This window comes from Mustela erminea, chromosome 7 (assembly GCF_009829155.1).
Source record: "Mustela erminea isolate mMusErm1 chromosome 7, mMusErm1.Pri, whole genome shotgun sequence".
Classification (NCBI taxonomy): Eukaryota; Metazoa; Chordata; class Mammalia; order Carnivora; family Mustelidae; genus Mustela; species Mustela erminea.
In genome coordinates this window covers 109570047-109588744 of record NC_045620.1, presented here as the reverse complement: position 1 = coordinate 109588744, position 18698 = coordinate 109570047, and the positions used below count along the sequence as shown (strand labels likewise).

Sequence of the window (18698 nt, the reverse complement as noted above, 5' to 3'; positions counted from 1 at the left end):
TGCTTTACCAAATGCACTGACAACTGGAAAACTTGCATTGTGAAATTGTTTTATTTTTTAAATTTACTTTATATTTTATTTTATAAATAATCCATATTTTAATTAAAAATCCAAGGCCTTGTTTATCATATAGGGAAAGATGTTCCATAATATTTTTTCTTGAGCAAAGTACATTTTTAGTAGATTGCATAGAAAGATTCTGAGGATAATTTGGTATACAAGGTATATGGAGACTCATGCTCTGAAGACATCTTGAGGTCTTTCTTTCCAGAAATTCTCTGAATAATCACAACTGGATCAGACTTTTCAGCACTGTGGGCTAGAGAAGACTTCCTAAACACACCTTAATTCTAACTTCAAATAAGACTGGAGGTCACACAGGACCATCACAAGTTATACATATTTCCAGGGTAACAAAATTTTCTTCAGGCCAAGGACATCATAGCAAGGGTGATCTTTTCTCTCTCTACCAACCGTAAGTGAGCTTCTTCCTCTCTACTACCCCTCTTCTGTTAGGCCATAAAGAGGATTTAAATGTCTCAAGTATAATTAGCAGCTCAATTAAATTTTAAAAATTAGATTCTTACTTTCATAGTCTGATAAAGTTTATGGCATATTCCAACTCTGCTGTTCGACCTCAAGAGCATTTGATCTCTAATACTTTGACCCCAAGGTTATTTTTACCATTACCATAGAGTTTAATCAGAATTACTCCAGTTTTGACATATTTTTATAAAGAAAAGAATGACCTGGAATGGACCCTACTGAGTCAATTTAAATCCTTGATCATTAAAGCTAAACTTTCCAGTGCTTTGCATTATTTATTTTAGCCAAAGTATTTATTAGGATTCTTTTCTATTTAAAATTGATACTCAAGAAAAGATACACTGATATTTTTATATATCAAATGTTATTAAGACTAGCTTCTTCCACTATAAATTTTTTTCCCTGAATTTTGCTGAACAAAATTTGTTAAGATTTGATTCTGCTGTTAATTTTGGTCACAGTTTTTACTGTATGATTTTATTGTTGTCAATTATGTTAACAGCTATTATTAATTATACTAACTGGCTGGTAGGAATTAAATGAGCTATATTTACTTAGGAGCCAAACTATGAGAAAAGTGTAATTTTGAGGCAGTGATAGAGGGTCAAGGGGAAATGGGGAGCTGGGAACCAGCAGAGTACAAGATAAGAGAGCTGGAAAGAAGAAACAGAAGGAGGACACCCTCATGTCAAAACATTCTTGAGGTCAAAATATTTTTCTCTTTTTTTAAAAAAAGATTTTATTTATTCTTTTGAGAGAGAGAGAGAGCATAAGCTGGGGGAGAGGCAGAGGGAGAGGGAGAAGCAGACACCTTGTTGAGCTGGGAGCTGGATATGGGGCTGGATCCCAGGGCCCTCTGCTGAAGGCAGAGGCTTAACAACCTGAGCCACCCAGGTGCGCCAAAATATTTTTTATGACAGTAATGAAAAACATACATCAGGTATTACTTTATAAAAGTGAGAATATCAAATGAAAACATTGAAAAATAAAAACACAAAATGTTCTAATACAGTCAGCTATTACTGCATTCAAAGCTATAGAATAATAAATTTATGGGTCAATGAATCATGAAAATAACTAAACTACCTGTCAAATTTATCAGATAAAAGTGAATATATATATATATATATATATATATATATATATATATATATATATATGGTTTATTTATTAGAGAGAGAGAGAGAACCACATGAGCTGGGGGGGAGCAGGTGGAAAAAGTCTTAAGCAGATTCCTGATGAGCACAGAGGACCCTGAGATCATGACCTGAGCAGGAATCAAGAGTTGGACCCTTAACCGACTGAGTCACTCAGGGGCTCTGTGAAGAATATTTTTATAGCTAGCACTGGTTTCCCCATATAAGTGTTTCACTTTGTTTCAATGAAAAAAAATCTCATGTAACCTCATTAAATTCATTTTGAAAATAGAGAAAAAAAAGAAAAACATGATCCCAAAATCTGAACAAAGTCACTGTTACAATAATATTGGATTTTTTTGTGGGCCTTTTGGTTTCCCATTCTTTTATTTTTTTAAACTTTATTTTAACCATTCTTTTTTTTTTTTAACATTAGCTAGAATTTTTTATTTTAGAGATTGTTACGTATTATAGTGATTGAAGAGAGCATCTCTGCAACCGTACAATAAATTTAAAAAAATTCAACTGTAACAAAACAATTCCATCCCAAAACATCTTCTTTGGATAAGACATTTTCACAGTGAAAAGTACTACAAAATTACCTGCACTATTCTACTGCTAAAGAGAAAATAGACTGTTTGATCCATCTAGACATGCTTTTTAAAAAGTTCTAAAGCAAAACTGAAAAGTACAGTACAGATAGTTGACATTGTCTTTAAACAATTAGGTTACAGGGATATAAAATAAAACAAACATTCAATACCTCTAAATTTGGATTCCTCAAATCTGCTTTCCATCCAAACTGTTTCATAAGAGCAATTCCAATTACTCTTCCAACTTCCTGAAAAAGCAGAAAAGTTATAGAAAAAGACACTAAAAATGAAAATTTTACATTTAAATGTAAGCAAAAACTAAAGAGTATGAGTCAGACTATCTGATGGTAACTTAGGGTTACAATATTAAAATACGACACAAAAGTATTTTCTGTTCGAGGCAAGAAGGCTGCATTTTACCTCTTCTAACCCCCAACATATCCTATGGCATTGATGTCTATTCATGTGTAATCTCGATTCTAGTAATAACCAGACCATGAATTGATAAAAATGATCACTGTGGTTTTTAGGAAACAGATGCAAGGTGAAAGATGAAGTATTTGAGCTACTACAATCCTATATGTTGACAAATTACAGAACGGTAGCATTAGACTCAGTCTTTAGGGTCTACCTGATTTTAAGGCTGGCCAAAGGACCCAGATCTGTGCTCTTATATCACTGAACTTCGTAAGGGCCAAATGATAAAGTGTTTTGAAGGAAACTATGTTCACTCTTCTGTAGACAGTTGACACTTCGTGTTGTATTTGTGTTTTTGCAGTCTGGGTGCTGGTGACAATTACACATACAAGGTGTAGTATAGAGCAACCAATTAATAAGCACAGAACTGATGAAAAACTCCAAAAGCTTAGGACAGAAATATTAGAATTTCCAAGTGTCAAGGATATCTATTAGTTTAAGGAAACTTTGGGGGATAAAGTATCAAAAGGAGGTCATTACATGGAATAGCATACCATTACTCTAAAGTATCTGAGATAAAGTTAAAAAGGAAAATACATTTTTAAAGAGATTTAGTTATATGAAATTAGGCCTGGTTATCTGCTGAGGCTGTTCTGTGGAAGGCTGCCACCTCATTTTAAATCTAAGAGTGGTTAATTCAGAAAATGGAACTTCACCCTGGGAGGGAAGCATACCTGTGCAGTAAAGGTCTTTGCAATGGCTCCACTGCAGCGACAAGAAACTCTGAACGTCAAGTCCTTCTGGCTTGGGTCATCAGCTGCTTTAACTACCTCATTCTGAAATGCTTCTTGAGATTTTTCTCTGTTCATGAGAAAATCTCCTTGCTCCACTGTTTCTTCTTCCATTTGCTTTTCCGGTTGGCATTCCCTGCTCTCTTGTAGCTCTTGCATTGGTTCTGTTTTTAATTTCTTAGGATTGGTGACATCATTTTCTCCTACTTTTCTTTTTAGTGGGTTAGCATCTCTTTGAGAAAGTTGGTCCTTTTTTGCATCAAGTTCAAGAAGATTTTTCCAAACTGAAATGGCACTCAACCAGCTCTCTGGACCATCATTTACGAGTCTTTGCATTTCATTAAATATGTTTCCTAAATAAATAAGATCTCAATTTGTCCTATACCGAAGCCTTAAAGACAGTCTATTACATTCATCACCCCTAAATTCCATTACCTTTATTTCTTTTAAATATGTTTTACTAAACTGCTACGTGAATAGTGGGTTCACCGTCATCTGGAATTTATATAATCTAACATAAGAATATTGTGCAGAATAAAGTTCTTACTTATACTCCATACTTAACATCAAAACTATTTTAAAATTTCTATAGAATTACCTTATATTTTAGCAAGATCATTTGTCCTATGATAATATATATCTATACCTTCAATATATGCATACACCTAGAGTATTATTGATTTTTGATATAACACTGATCTTGCCTATAAAAACTAAGTTAAAAAAAAACAGAATAAATTGCAAAACAAAGCTCAGAAACAGAGAAAATGAATACTGAAGCTATCTTAGACCATACAACATTAGCGTACATCATAAAATGAGTTTTCATAAAGTAATGCTTCAGATATACAACCCATTCATAACTTAGGGACTGCCAGCACACTCAATACATTGTAATCTTTTTTTGATGAACAAGGTTCATCAAGGTGACCCAAGAGTAATTACTGTATTCTCTAAAGATGAGAATGTGTGGAATGCTGGGAGTAAATTATAATGACCCCGTGGTATAACACCTTAGGATTTGCTGTATAATAACTTTTCTGACCTGTTTTGACTTCTTGCCATTTGTATTTTTACAGACACAGTTTAGTACAGACCACAATATTACATGAGCTCAGAGATTAAAGCAAAGTTTAAGGCAATGTCTAGTATAGTAGTATCTGATATTTGCTTCTATGAAAATCCTTAAATTATTTTAGTAGCATACATATAAAATTAGAAAGTGGAGAGGGAAACTCTTAAGCCCCCTTTAACTGTAATGCTTTATAAGTGGGTATAAATTTATTCAAAACCTTAAATTTAAGGTCCCCTAAGCAGGAGATTTTATTACATAGTATTTTTTCTAATTATATAATTCATTGGTTAAGATGTATAAAGTGACAGTTTTGATCTATTTACAAAGCCATGCATTCTGGATTATTACATGCTCCTAGGTCTAAATAAATGCATCTGACTGTATGTATCTCTAGAGATGGTGTCTGAACATAACTAAAATGGAAGAAATGTGACTTAGGACACTAAGGCTCAGAAAATAGGCAACAGATTGCAAAGAGAAAAAAATTAGCTGATAATGCAATTAATATGGTGATAATCAGGAAATATGGAAAAAAAACATAATTAATGATCCCACAGGTATGAATGAATCTTAAAAATGTAAAATGGCTACAAATTAATTATCAAGCAGAAAACTTTGGAATACAATATATCATGGGGGTAAAAGCAACAGGCATATACATACCTTTACTTACAGAAGAAACATTAAGTGGAAACTGCTTTTTAATCAGCAAAAATAATCTTTCTGCAGATTTTAATTTTTTCAGCATATTTAAGTCAGAACAGGTGGTAAAGAAAACTTTTCCTGAAATATATTCAACCTAGAGACAGAAAAGATTAATGTAGTCTTGTGTCAGAGTAAGAATCAATTCCCTTTTCCGCTCTTAATGAATTAAAACACAGCGTCTAGATGGACAATAAAAACAACCATTTTAAAAATATGTACTATTTGTCAGACACTGTGCTAGGCACTCTGAATACATTTTCCCGCTCTTGTTTATAACAACCTTCTAAGGTAGATTTTATCACCCCCATTTCTTAGATTATGAAACTGAGGTTTGGATAGGTTAAATAACCTGTATGAAGTCAAACAGTGACCAAGATTACAATCTATGTCATGGTACCTTTTGTAAAGAGTGTGTGTGTGTGTGTGTGTGTGTATGTGTGCATGTGCGCATGCACAGGCACTCCTAGGACAAATCAGGTGACCAGCCCAAGGTTAACATCATCAGTAGGCGTTTATTAAACACCTACCTCGTGGTCTACTAGGAAGCATCCAGAACATGTCCTAAAGATGGATGATAATTTAATACCTATACACTGGTGTACAAATTAAAATGTTAAAAATTTATAAGAAAATAAATTGAATTAAACCCAGAAGAAAACAAAAAAAAGTTAATATAATAAATGCATTGATAACCTTAGGTACAAGGTAAAATAAAGAGCCTGAATAAGGAACCGTCATTAGTAAAAGTCTCGGAAAAGGGCCCTGTGATTTGGGAAGAGAGTTTCTAAAAGAAGAAAGGGCAAGATGCAGAGGTGGGAGTGACAGGCTCGCTGAAGCAAACTCTAAGTCAGTACGGCAAAATTTGCTCTGTGATTGACAGTGTCAGGTGAATGGATGGTGTAGCTCAGCCCAGCCTGATAAATGGTCATGAAAATCTGAGTACCCCAGATGGTAATGGTCAACCATTACAGACTTTTGATGAAAGCTGCGACACACTGAATTAGCTAGCAGAAAAAATTACTTTAGAAGAGTACTAAGTGTAGATTGTTATGCTGGAGGAAGAAGCAGATTACTGAGATCGCAATAATGAGACACTTGGCTGTGGAGCTGGAAAAGAGACAACAGCAAGAAATATGCATCACATAGAAAGAGTCTTTGGAGACAGGATGGATAGGTTATAAAAGCCAGAGAAAAAATGAAAATAAAAAGTGCACTGATGATAGAGTCTGGTGAGGTATGGCAAGTGGTGTGCAATACCAATGGACCCCTAAAACTTTTGGGATCAACCCAATTCTCTCAAGCTCAGGATGGATGTGGGTTGTCTTAATTTAATGGTGACCATGGGCTGACTAAGATGGTTTGAAGTTATCTCCTAGAACTGAAGTAATGGGGAATTTGGAGGGTCCCATGTGTTTAGGCAGCTCCCATCCAATGGGAACTTAAATTCCAAGTATTTTTGTATTCTTGATCTGATATGGTCTAATTAAGTTTTTGGGATGGTAATTTTTGGGGTTACCATTCTAGCTTGATGAAAAAGAATCACTGCAGAGGAAGCCCTAGGTTGACATCAAGTAAAACCCAAATACTTCATTATAAGATTAACAAGATTTGGGGACCTAATGTACAGAGTGGTGATTATAGCATATAATACTATATTATATAATTATAAGTTACTAATAGATTTAAATGTTCTCCCACAAAAAAGTAATGACAGTTATGTGACTGGGTGGAGGTGTTAGCTAATGCTGTGGTGTTAATCATCTGCAATATGAAATTTATCAAGTCAACATGTTGCACGTCTTAAATTTACACAATGGTATATATCAGTTATATTTCAATAAAGCTGGAAAAACAAATTAAATAAAACGCAAACAGCTTAGGTACTAGAAGTGCAGCTGACCAAGACAGACTGAGAAAGCAGGGAATGAGAATAATGTTTAGGATTCAACATTTAAGGGGATAAGGAGTAACAAAAATAAGAATTTCTAGTTTCTAGAACTTCTTTCTCATTACAAAAGTGACATTTTCCCACAAAAATCAAAACTAAATAGATATCTCAAAATGCTTAGAACTTGAAAACAAGTTTTAAAAAGTAACTTTTAAAAGTTTAGAGTTTATGCTACCTGACATAAAAATATAGCTGATATTAAAGCTGTCACAAAACAAACTAACTGACATGAAATATCTTGCCAAGATTGTGGGGGAACTGAATGAAATATTTTACTGAAAATGTATGGTTTTAAGATTTAAGTTCTATAAGCAAACTGATGAAAACATCTAGACCAGTGATTTTAACATAGTCAGTGATCTAGATATTAATTTATACTTTTTAATTGTAGAAAGATCTTATCTTATGTGAATATGAAGGGAAACATTTTATACAGTGTTCTTCCTCTAAAAATATCATTTTGGGGAGGTGGGAGGAACAACAAAACAAGATTGAAAATCAAGTTAATTAAAAGGAACTAAAGGCTTAATTTATTTGGGGAAACAAATCGTAAGAAGTTTTGAGGCATTAAAATGCTAAATATATTTTCAAAACCAAAAGCAGCATTATTCTCTTTATTTAAAAATTAACATTAGGCTTACATTCCTTTCACAAGTAATATACAACTAATCAGAAGTAGTTTACTTCTTTTTTTGAAGATTTTATTTGCCAGAGAGAGAGAGAGAGAGATCGATCACAAGTAGGCAGAGAGGCAGGCAGAGAGAGGAGGGGGTCGGGGAAGCAGGATCCCTGAGATCATAACCTGAGCTGAAGGCAGAGGCTTAATCCACTGAGCCACCAGTTTACTAAATTGAAAAACAGTCACTATGAGAATCAAATAATGATATATCATGAAAGCATTACCTCCACCAAAGGTAAACATAGAGTATTATACCTTAAAGCAGTAGGAAGAATGAATTTTGGTGCTTATGAGTTTAAAAACTGCTGAAGCCGGTGTTAATCTTTTTCTTTAGTTTACTGCTTATAATTGGTCATATTTCAGTTACAATACCCAGGGGAGAAATGTGGCATTTCAGGATATTTCATCCTAATATTTGTTATTTGAAAATTTATTTATATATACAATCTGTTTTTTCCATTTGGAATTAAATCATAACCAAGTGTCTAAAACCAGCTGGTTTTATGTCTAACACTTTTGAAGATGAAATAACAGTCTTTATCAAAGTAAAAACAGTTCTGTTGTCAGCTAGCATATCTAAGCAGTTAGTGGTTTTGCCTTCCTTTTAAAATTCAGGCATTCAAATCTAACACAAAAACTAAACGTTTAAGCCTAGGTAAAAATGCTTAGGAGGATACGTGATATCAAAGTTCTCCTAATTCTACAGATGCCATTTTGTTTTAGAATTAATTTTAAATTGTTAAGTGAAGAGCTAAGGTGGTACTTGAGTTTTTCTGATTCATTTTAGGAGAACTGAAAAAATACAATTTACTTAATTTAAAAAATTCAAGAAATTTCCCCCCCAAAAATGAAGAGACTCTTAAAAAAAAAAATCAACCGTATACAATTACCCCATTAAATAAAATAACTATGAAATAATCCAACTATCTGGTTATTTGGTTAGATCTACCCCACTACCCTCCATCACCAACATCCCACTAAAAAATAAAAAACTGGCTGACTTATTCAGGTTCGGACCCAAGTTAAAAGTCTTTGCTATATGGGTTTATGAGGACCAATTAATTCACTGACAGGGCCTTTCTGGCTAGCTGGCATTAGGTACACTTCTATTTTATTGATTTTATCTTAAAAATATTCTTGCTATTATTGTTATAATAAACAACATTATTTAATACATTAAACATTGTTATAAAGTAAAGCTTAATTTTTACCAATATATTTCTTTAAATAAAAGTAGTCCAGGTAAAATAAATATATATTACATGTGTATATAAAATATATTTTATTAATTATACAATATAAATTAAATATTTATTAAACATACCCAGGAACCTATAAAGTTTGCCACCAGGAGGAAACAAAAAAATCTAACCTGAATCTGACCAAACTCTAGATAAAACTTACAAGATCCCAATTTACAGGAAACAGAAAGAACAGAGAAGCATGTTAAACTACACCATGGAGATGCAACTGGCAATATCTAGACCAGGGGAAACTCTAGCACGGCTGTCCAACAACTTCCCATGATGCAAAAACGTTCCATTATCTGTGCTGTCCCATGCAGTCACCACTAGCCATATGTGGCTTCTGAACACTTGAAATATGACTTAGAGAGTTTTTAACTTAATTCTAGCCACCACATCCTATTGGATAGCATAGCTCTAGACTAGGGGTCAGAAAATGAGGTCTGCCGAGCTAAGAATGGTCTTTACATTTTTAAAGGGATGTAAAAACAAACAACAACAAAGAACGTGTAACAGAAACCACAAAGTGATCCACATATGTGACCTACGAAATCATAAAATATCCATCTGGATCTTTAAAGAAAAAGTTGTCTGGCCCTTGCTCTAGACTATGGGACAAACAACTCTGCTTCTTTAACAAATAATAAATTGCAGGGTGGAAGAAGAGAGGTGAAGGGAAAATCTATAAATTAAAACAGGCTTAAAAAAATTTTTTTTTGGAAAAATAAAAGATACTTAAAAGAATATCAGCCAGTCATAATGCATGGCCCTTATTTGCATCCTCATCCAAATACACAAACTTAAAAACAAAAGTGAGACAAGTTGAAATTTGAACAGACTAGATATTTGATAAGAAATCGTTTTTAGAAGTGCCTGGGTAGCTCAGTCGTTAAGCGTCTGCCTTCAGCCCAGGTCATGACCACGGGGTCCTGGGATCCAGCTCCGCTTTGAGCTCCTGGCTCCACTGGGAGCCTGCTTCTCACACTCTGTGTGTGTTCCTGCTCTCCCTGGCTGTCTCTCTCTCTGTCAAATAAATAAGATCTCTAAAAAAATATTTTTATATGTGATGATACTGCAGTTCATGCCATTATGTTTTCTCTTCTATATTATACCATATATATTATGCTATAGGAGTTCTCTCATTCCAGATATACGATAGTCTCCTTATCTGCGCTACAGCTTCTGGCAGTGACTGCGCTCAACCACGTGATTAGGAAGCAGACGACCTCCGCTCTGACGTAAGGTCAACAGCGTAAGGTCACCGGAGTCAATCACCTTCCTAAAGCCCCATCCTCCTCCTGAAGTACCGTCAGAAAGTCAGTCAATAGTAGCCTAAAGTCTTCCACCTCACTTCATCTCAGCACTTCGTCGTGTCACAACATCACAAGAAGGGTGAGTACTGAATGATAAGATATTTCGAGAGAGATGGAGAGTGAGCAGAGACCACATTCACATAACTTTTATTACTGTATATTTATAATTGTCCTATTTTATTTATTGTTAATGTCTTACTGTGCCCAATTTATATGTATGTATATGGGTATGTATATATAGTAGAAGATAGTATATGTAGGGTCGGCACTATCCATGTTCTCCGCCATTCATTGGGGGCCCTGGAACACGGCTCCTGTGGATAAGACCACTGCTATATAGACAAACATTTACAGATGAAGTTATCTTAAGTTTGCTTCAAAATAACATAGGTGGAATGGGAGGAGCATTAAAGCAGAATTCACTCTGGAATGGTTCTTGCAGCCGGTCAATGAGTATGTGATAATTCACGACACTATTCTACTTTAGTGTGTGTTTCAAATTCTCCAGGATAAAAAGCTAAACAGAATACACAAGGCATCTTCTATCGCAAGCTGCATGTTCAGGGAAGCACCTAAATCGGGGGAAGAGTTTGCGAGTTAAAATGCAAATGACTGGGCTTATGTTCATTTCTACTGGAAGAAACAATTTTGGAGGTGGTAACTAGAGACACGCATTTTCAACAAGCTCCCCATGTTTTTCCACTAAAAGTGGAAGAACACTGATTAGAAAGGTGTGGTTCATTTGTAAAAGTAAACAATCACTTCTGAATTAATTTGTTTTGTAAATTCAGATTTTACATCAATATCTTGAAGCAAACCAAAATTTCTAACAGACTCTTGTTACCATGTGAATGATTTTAAGTATTACTGTGCAACTCATTCTTTGGGAACATTTATTGATCACCTATTAATTGCAAGACATTGTGTTCCACATGCTATCAATCTTTATCTCAAGGATTGCTCTAATCCTTTTTTTTGAAGATTATTTATTTACTTATTTGAAAGAGAGCGCACAAGCGGGGGAGGGGGGGGTGTGGGGGTGTGGGGTGTGGGGGGTGGGGGGTGGGGGAGGTGGGGGGGAGCAGCAGAGGGAGAGGGAGAAGCAGGCTTCCCATTGAGCAGGGAGCCCAATGTAGGGCTTGATCCCAAGATCCTGGGATCCTGACCTGAGCTGAAAATAGATGCTTAACAGACTGAGCCACCCAGGCACCCCTGCTCTAATCTTTAAAGTAGGTATTATCATCTCCATTTTATATCCAAGGAAAGTGAGGCTCAGAAATTTGAGTATTTTGCCCAAATTTTAAAAATCTATAAAAGATTAAGATTTGAACATATCTTTGGCCTCTAAAGTCTACACACACTCTTTTCCATGCTGTTACAGAAATAACCTACATGCTTCCGGACGGTATCCCACCATAATTTAACGTAGTTGTAAAGCACACAGGCTTCAAAGCAAAAAAGCTTCAGATACAAGTCCCGGCTGCACCATGTAGCAGTCAGTTTTCTTTTTATTTCTTTGTAAAATGGAGGGGAAAATGACCTCTCACATAGGATTCTTTTGAGGATTAAATCATATCCAATGTACGTAAAAGTGTCTGACACACTCTAAGTGCTTTATAAACGTTAGATGCTATCATTATTCTTTCAGGATTGCCTTAACTTTTGAGAGTTTATATCATGAAACTGAGATGGAATTTCACAGGTTATTTGTTCAGATTCCATTTCCAAGAATATCTATCCTTATTATTTTTTTTTTTAAAGATTTTTAATTATCTTAGAGAGAGAGAGAGTGAGCAAGAGAGTCAGAAGGAGCAGGGAGAGGGAGAGAGGGAGAAGCTGACTCCGCACTGAGCAGGGAGCCTGATAATGGCACTCAGTCCCAGGACTCCAGAATCATGACCTGAGCCGAAGGCAGACACTTACCTGACTAATCCACCCAGGCGTCCCAGCATATCTATCATTAAAACATACGCAATCAAAATACGAATCCTTAAATCTTTTGGTATTTAATTCTTCTCATTGCCAAGAAGTTCGTCCCTATAATGAACTGATTTTTTTGTTTGTTTGTTTCTGTGATGAACACTTTAGTCCTCCATGTCTCATTCTGTCTTTAGAGAAGATGGAGAACAGAGAAGGTAACTCCATTTGGGTCAAGCCTTCTATTTTTCATACTAAGAATTCTAAGTTAACATTCTTTTTTTTTTTTTTCCCCCCTCAAATCAGTGCAGCATGATGTAACAGCCGCACAGGAGCCAAGGAACTGGACCCAGGTTCTGGCCTGCCTGGGTTGGACATGATTATATATTCATGCCTGAGTTCAGGCAGCTTGGGTTTAAATTCCACGTCTACCACTTTACATGACTTGAATAATTTATTGGACTTACCTACGCTTCATTTTCCTTCTTGTTAAATGTAGAGCCTACCTCACAGGGTTGTTGTGAAAATTAAGCAGGTGAATACAGAGTAAAGACCAAAGAACATGGGCCTGACAGAGACTAAATGTTTACTTAATGTCCGCAGTTCTTACACTGTTGCTTTTTAAGATTAGCTACATTCAGCATTCTGTTAAGTTCTGTGACCCAAACCGATACCATTTTTCATGACCCCCTCAATCCTCCAGGCCTCCACCTCCCTCACTGCAGAAAATCCTTTTGTGGCTCGCGCTGTAAGGGGTTGCTAGAGCGGCGTGGTCAATTTCATTTAGTAAGTTTTCCTTTTCCAAAAACACATCATGCACACTGTCATCTAGAGCCCACCACGTTACGGGAGTCTTGTTTCGATTACATCTTTCCTCTCTGCTTTCAAGAAACCAGTCCCGCAGTTTCTAGAACTAAACTCAAGTTCCAAACCTCGTTCATCTCATTGAAAGGAACAGATAGATATCACCGACTGTTAACTTCCTCCAGAAGTTGGACTGCGAGGCCTCCAAGACTGTTATTACTTTGTAGCTGCTATTTACTCGGGGTAGTTGAGATACCCTTTATCATATAATGCTCTCAACAATCCTACGAAGTGAATACAGTGGCGATCAGGAAACTGGCAGGGCTCAAGTAACCGAACCTGAAGATAGCATTTGTATGTAAAGGATGGAGAAAGGCTTCTAACTCAGTCAGGTCTCACTGACAGGGGCACTATCCTATACCTTCTGTTAAAGAATCTAGGAAATAACTTCGCTCAACGCTCCCCCCCCTTAATAAAACTACAGACGTGAGATAAGCGGTCCTAGGAGGAGAGGGGAGAACGACTGGCGGTTCTTTCCAGCACTAATTAAAGGATGTGTCAGAACTCCGAGGCCCAGGACCGTAGCCTCGGTGGCTCCGGCGGTTGAAAGCTGGGGACTCGCGTCGCTTTCCAGGGTCTACACGGACCCGGGCACGGAGGGAGCAGGGCCGCCCTCCTTTCCGCCGGGCCGCGCAGTGAGGCTGACTCACCTGCGTGGCCGCCAGCCGCGCCCGCACCTCCCGCATCAGGAAGGGCTCCAGGCCGCGGCCCGCGGTGCAGAAAAACCTGGCGCCGGCTGTGGGGCTCCAGCCGGAACGGGTCGGCGATGCCACCATGGCGGCCCGCGCGGCCCCGCGCCTCGAGGTCACGTGGCCTGGGGCGCGCGCACGGCGCGTCCCCGCGCTCCCGGCGGTGTGCGCCGGGGCCGGAGGGCGGGGTGGAGCCGGAGGTGGGGTTAGGGGGTGTGGTACCCTGGGAGGCGAGCCTGTGGGTTGCTTGGCTAACTGCTTGGAACTTCCCTGATTAGGCCTGTGGGACTATTTAGAATCACAGATGGGAGGGGTACAGTTGGGATCTGTTCTTGGATCTACAAAAAGGATCTATATCATCTAATCCATCTGTCTTATTTTTGGAAACTGAGGAAGTTGATCCCTAGACAGGCCAAGGTACAGTTAGTAGCACAGCTGAGGCTGGTCTTGATGGCCAGTGTAATGAGCTTTCTTCTATTTCTCCAGACTTACTCCACTCCTCTTCTCATTCCCGCCCCACTACTCTGCTAAAATAAGGAGGCCTATCTGTCTACACCAAGAATTGGGCCAAAGCTGGGAATCCTTGTGACCCAGAGCAGAAATTCCTATTCTCTAACTAAATGTTTTCATGTTCATGGAATAGGTCACATTTCTTGCTCTACTAAGGTAATGAATGCACCATCCAGTTTAGGCCACCTGATTTAATTGTCTCTCTTAACAGTATTGAAGGGACTTCTTTAATTTTGAATTTTGAATTGGCAATGAAAATATTACGTGGGAGGAGTAGAATCCATATTACAAAGTGGACAGCATTACATTAGCTCTGCAGTTATATGAAGTTATAAAGAAGTTATATATGTAGTTATATGAAGACATATAGAAACTATTAAATAGTGCTTCTCATGTGCTTCCCAGAGGGACCTAGGCAAATAAGGGGTCTCCCTCTTTTCCTCCCCACCCCACCCCAGCTCCTGGTCTACTGGCACAGTAGTAAGAAAATTCTTATGGCATTATGCAACACAAGTGTTTCAACATTTCAGTCCTAAAACAACTTCTCACATCCTTTCATTTTGACAAATTCTTTCCTTCCTTCTTTCCTTTCTTTTTTGTTTTTCCTTTCTTTTTCTTTTTTTTTTTTTTTGGTCTCCAGACTATGTTCTCGTTCTTTTGGCAGTTGACATAGCTCATCCCAACTTCTTTATGCTCTGGGATTCCTGACACTCAAGTCTGTCTGGGGGAAACCCATGAAACCTCCTTAGTACTTCCTACACTCTGTCCCCAAGATGGTGAGCACCCAGACATAGTTCAGTAAATACTGGGTACCCACTCTCTGCCAGGCCTCACACTAAGCCTTGAGGATGCTAATATGAGTGAGCAAGGGTTTGGACTTTAAGGGGTTTTGAGAATGGTATGATTGATTTAATAAGTATGTACCCAAGATGCTGTGGTAACACTGAAAGGCAGCAGAGAGAGCTACCTGTGCTCTCATGCAGCTCTCTCTGTCTCTCAAATGAATAAATAAAATCTTTTAAAAAGTGTTTGATATATGTACTTAGATATTAAAATGCAAATGCTTTAGGTTGTGAGATCTTTAAGGATGGGATGACTTCATTGATCTGAACATCCATAACAAGCATCTGGCTTGCCTATGGTAGTTTCTCAGTTAATTTGTGCTGAATTGGATGGAATGTAACTAAATGGAATGTAACTTCCTCTAAGAAAGTCCTCCTCATCTAGGAGAGATTGTAATAACCACCACACCAGTGGGGGCCCTTAGGAGTGAGGTATGGGTAAAAGGGTAGAGGATTGAGGCCAATGGAGGGAAATGAGGGGATAGAAGGGACCCCAAAGATAACTTCTTCACAATTTTGCCTACTACTTCCACTCTTTCCTTAGCATCCTTTTTATTCTCCCCACATGCTTTATAAATAATGTTCCTTAACTAGGAGTACTTGTCAGAATGACCTTTAGGATCCTTTCAATATGTCATGCTTGTCCACGCCCTCACACCTCCAGTGTTCTGGTACATTTGAGTGGGATTGGTGGCGAGCCAGACCCCTTCTCCCCATTCAATTGCCAACTTCTCCAAAATGCCCACTCTCTCCCTCTTCCCAGGCCTTTGCTTATACTGCTTCCTTTGTCTAGAATCATCTTCTCTTCCATTTCTTTTTTTTAAGTCTCAGGTAGAATGCCACATCTTCCAGAATGTTCTCTGCTGCCTTTCTAGCATGCTTCTATTTATATATTTTATGCCTTTATTATTTATTCATTCATAAATATTTATTGAGTCCATGTTAGTGTATCAGTTAATATAACAAGGTTCCAGCCTTGGAGAAACTTCCAGTTTAATGGGTGGTAATGGTGATGGTGCTGGATTGCTGAGAGAGACACATAAAGGATGACAGCACAGTGCAATATATGGAAAGGAAAGGAAAACAGTTGGGCCTGGCACATAGTAGGCACTTAATAAATAAGTGGAGTTGCATAAATGAACTTATCCTGAAGCCCAGTGAGCACTTGTTATGTTGGTGGTTTTTCATCTCCCTCTGAGCATCTTTGCTAAATCAGGACATTCTTCTTCTCCTCCTCTTTCTTCCTTCTCCTCTACCTTCCCCTCATCCTCCTCCTTCTTCTTTAAGAAGAGAGAGAGAGAGAGAGAAAGAGAGAACACAAGTGCGTGTGGAGGAGCAGTGGAAGAGAGAGAGAAGCAGACACCACACTGAGTAGGAAGCCTGATGCAGGGCTTGATTCCTGGACCCTGAGATCATGACCTGAGCGAAGGCAGACACTTGACTGACTGAGCCACCCAGGCCCTCCAATTCTCCATCTTCTGAAACTCATCTCCCCAAGGTTTGTACACACCGTGGGGATACAGTGAACTCTTGCTCACACCACCCAGGGTAGTAACTGTAAGGTTTTATAGATTTTTTAGAATTCAGTGGAGTCACAACATTGTGGTAAAACCTCAGATATGGACACAGAAGTCTGTTGGACACATATTCCAAACAAGTCAGTATAGATTGTGAAAGAATCAACAAATTTTTATGGTTGCAACTACAAAAGCAATTTGAGAAAAAGCTATTGGTCACACAGTAATCATTTAAACCACTTATATGTACATGGTAACTACCTTGAATAGTGCTCCTTTAAATATACAATTAGAAAAGAGGAAATTGAGCAGAAAATCACTGTATTGTGTATATAAGTACTGCCTGTGGAACATTATTTATTCATTAATGTTTATGTCACTGTAGTTTTAATGTAGCCTCAAAATTCAAAAGGTGTAATCTCCATGCCTTGATCTAGAGAGATAATTCTTTTATATGTATTATCTTGCTTTAGTTATGTAGTTATGCAATGAAATTATTATTTCATTATTATTTTGATGTACAAATATACTGTAGTATACCCAGTGCTTTTTGGGAAAAGTAAGACATGCATTTAATGCATATTTCAAAACACTAGGGTATTTGATGTGATTTTATTTGTTTTAAGTATATTTTGAGCTCATAAAACCGTATTTATATCTGATAGACCCTTATAATGTCCCAGCTGGAAGAGGATATGAAAATTATTTCTTTGATACATTAGCTGACTGAACAAATGACTGAGTATGCAATTTTCTTCAATTTACTTGGATGAACTATATTGCCTAAATAAAATCAAGTTATTTTCTTCTTGCAGTTATGTTCACCTCACTCAGATTGTTGTTTTAATATTCCTTTTCCTTGTGCTGCATTTGTGTGTATATTTACTATGAATTATTTTCCATTAGAGGCTTGTTATTACCAATCTTCCTATTTCTTAGTATGAGGAAAACCGCATAAATGTCCCAGACTAGCTTGGATTCCCATATTTTGATATTCCCCTCTTCCATTTTCTGGTGAGACTCACTCTTTCTAGTAGATGGTCATTTATTTTGCCTGTTTTAACAGTAGCAATTTAAACAGAATCACCTTAAAACTCAAGCAAATGTAATCTACAAATGAACAAAAATAACCAAAGACAGATTCTACTTCTTCAGATATACAAATAGAGAGTACCTTGTTTTAATGTGAATCGTATTTGGCAGAATAGAATCTGAAGATTTTATTAGCATGTTGGCTTAATTCAACCAACTTTTCTCCCATTGTCTCCTTGAGAATTGAGAGTGGACTATGGAGCAAGCAAGCATATAAATATGTTTTCATCTCTATTTTTCTTTTTGTTGGGGGGAAATAATTTTTCCTTGCTCGTGGATATTTTTTGCTATTTTGAAAAAAAAAATTTTAGCACCCTTGAAAACCTTTTTCTGATATATAGCCATACATAATCAGGCTTGTCTTTCAACACTCTTCTTTTAGAAAGCTTGAAATTTAATAATTAAGAATATACTACTTATGGGGCACCTGGGTGGCTTAGTGCGTTAAAGCCTCTGCTTTCAGCTCAGGTCATGGTCTCAGGGTCCTGGGGGCTCTCTGCTCATTGGAGAGCCTGCTTCCTCCTCTCTCTCTCTCTGCCTGCCTCTCTGCCTACTTGTGATCTCTGTCAAATAAATAAATAAAATCTTAAAAAAATATATACTACTTATGTTTAATGTTATGAATTTTTAAAATGATATGAATTACTTGGCTAAACAGACAATATAGATACAAAATAAAAGTGTGCAACCTGCAACATGCGGTTAGGCTGTCATTTGGTTCCTCCATGAAATACCTTCAGAATAGGACATAATGCCAGACATTATTTGGTACTAGATGAGCTTCTAGATTACAGGCAGATAATACTTGTATTTTTATCAC

General features: G+C 37.2%; 1 protein-coding gene across 3 annotated transcripts in view; it reads right to left on the bottom strand.

Moving 5' to 3' along the window:
- The window catches only part of THUMPD2 (THUMP domain containing 2), a 40925-nt gene extending 26867 nt beyond the window's left edge, over nucleotides 1-14058 (bottom strand). The window contains exons 1-4 of one of the 3 annotated variants that reach the window (XM_032352884.1): nucleotides 13879-14058; nucleotides 5222-5357; nucleotides 3427-3836; nucleotides 2446-2523 (exon numbers count right to left, since the gene is read on the bottom strand). In XM_032352884.1, coding sequence (XP_032208775.1) covers nucleotides 2446-2523; nucleotides 3427-3836; nucleotides 5222-5357; nucleotides 13879-14004 — 750 coding nt within the window. In that variant the 5' untranslated portion in view covers nucleotides 14005-14058. The remainder of the gene's footprint in view (nucleotides 1-2445; nucleotides 2524-3426; nucleotides 3837-5221; nucleotides 5358-13878) is intronic. The other 2 variants (XM_032352882.1, XM_032352883.1) reach the window with 2 other exon arrangements.
- Nucleotides 14059-18698: the final 4640 nt, after the last annotated feature.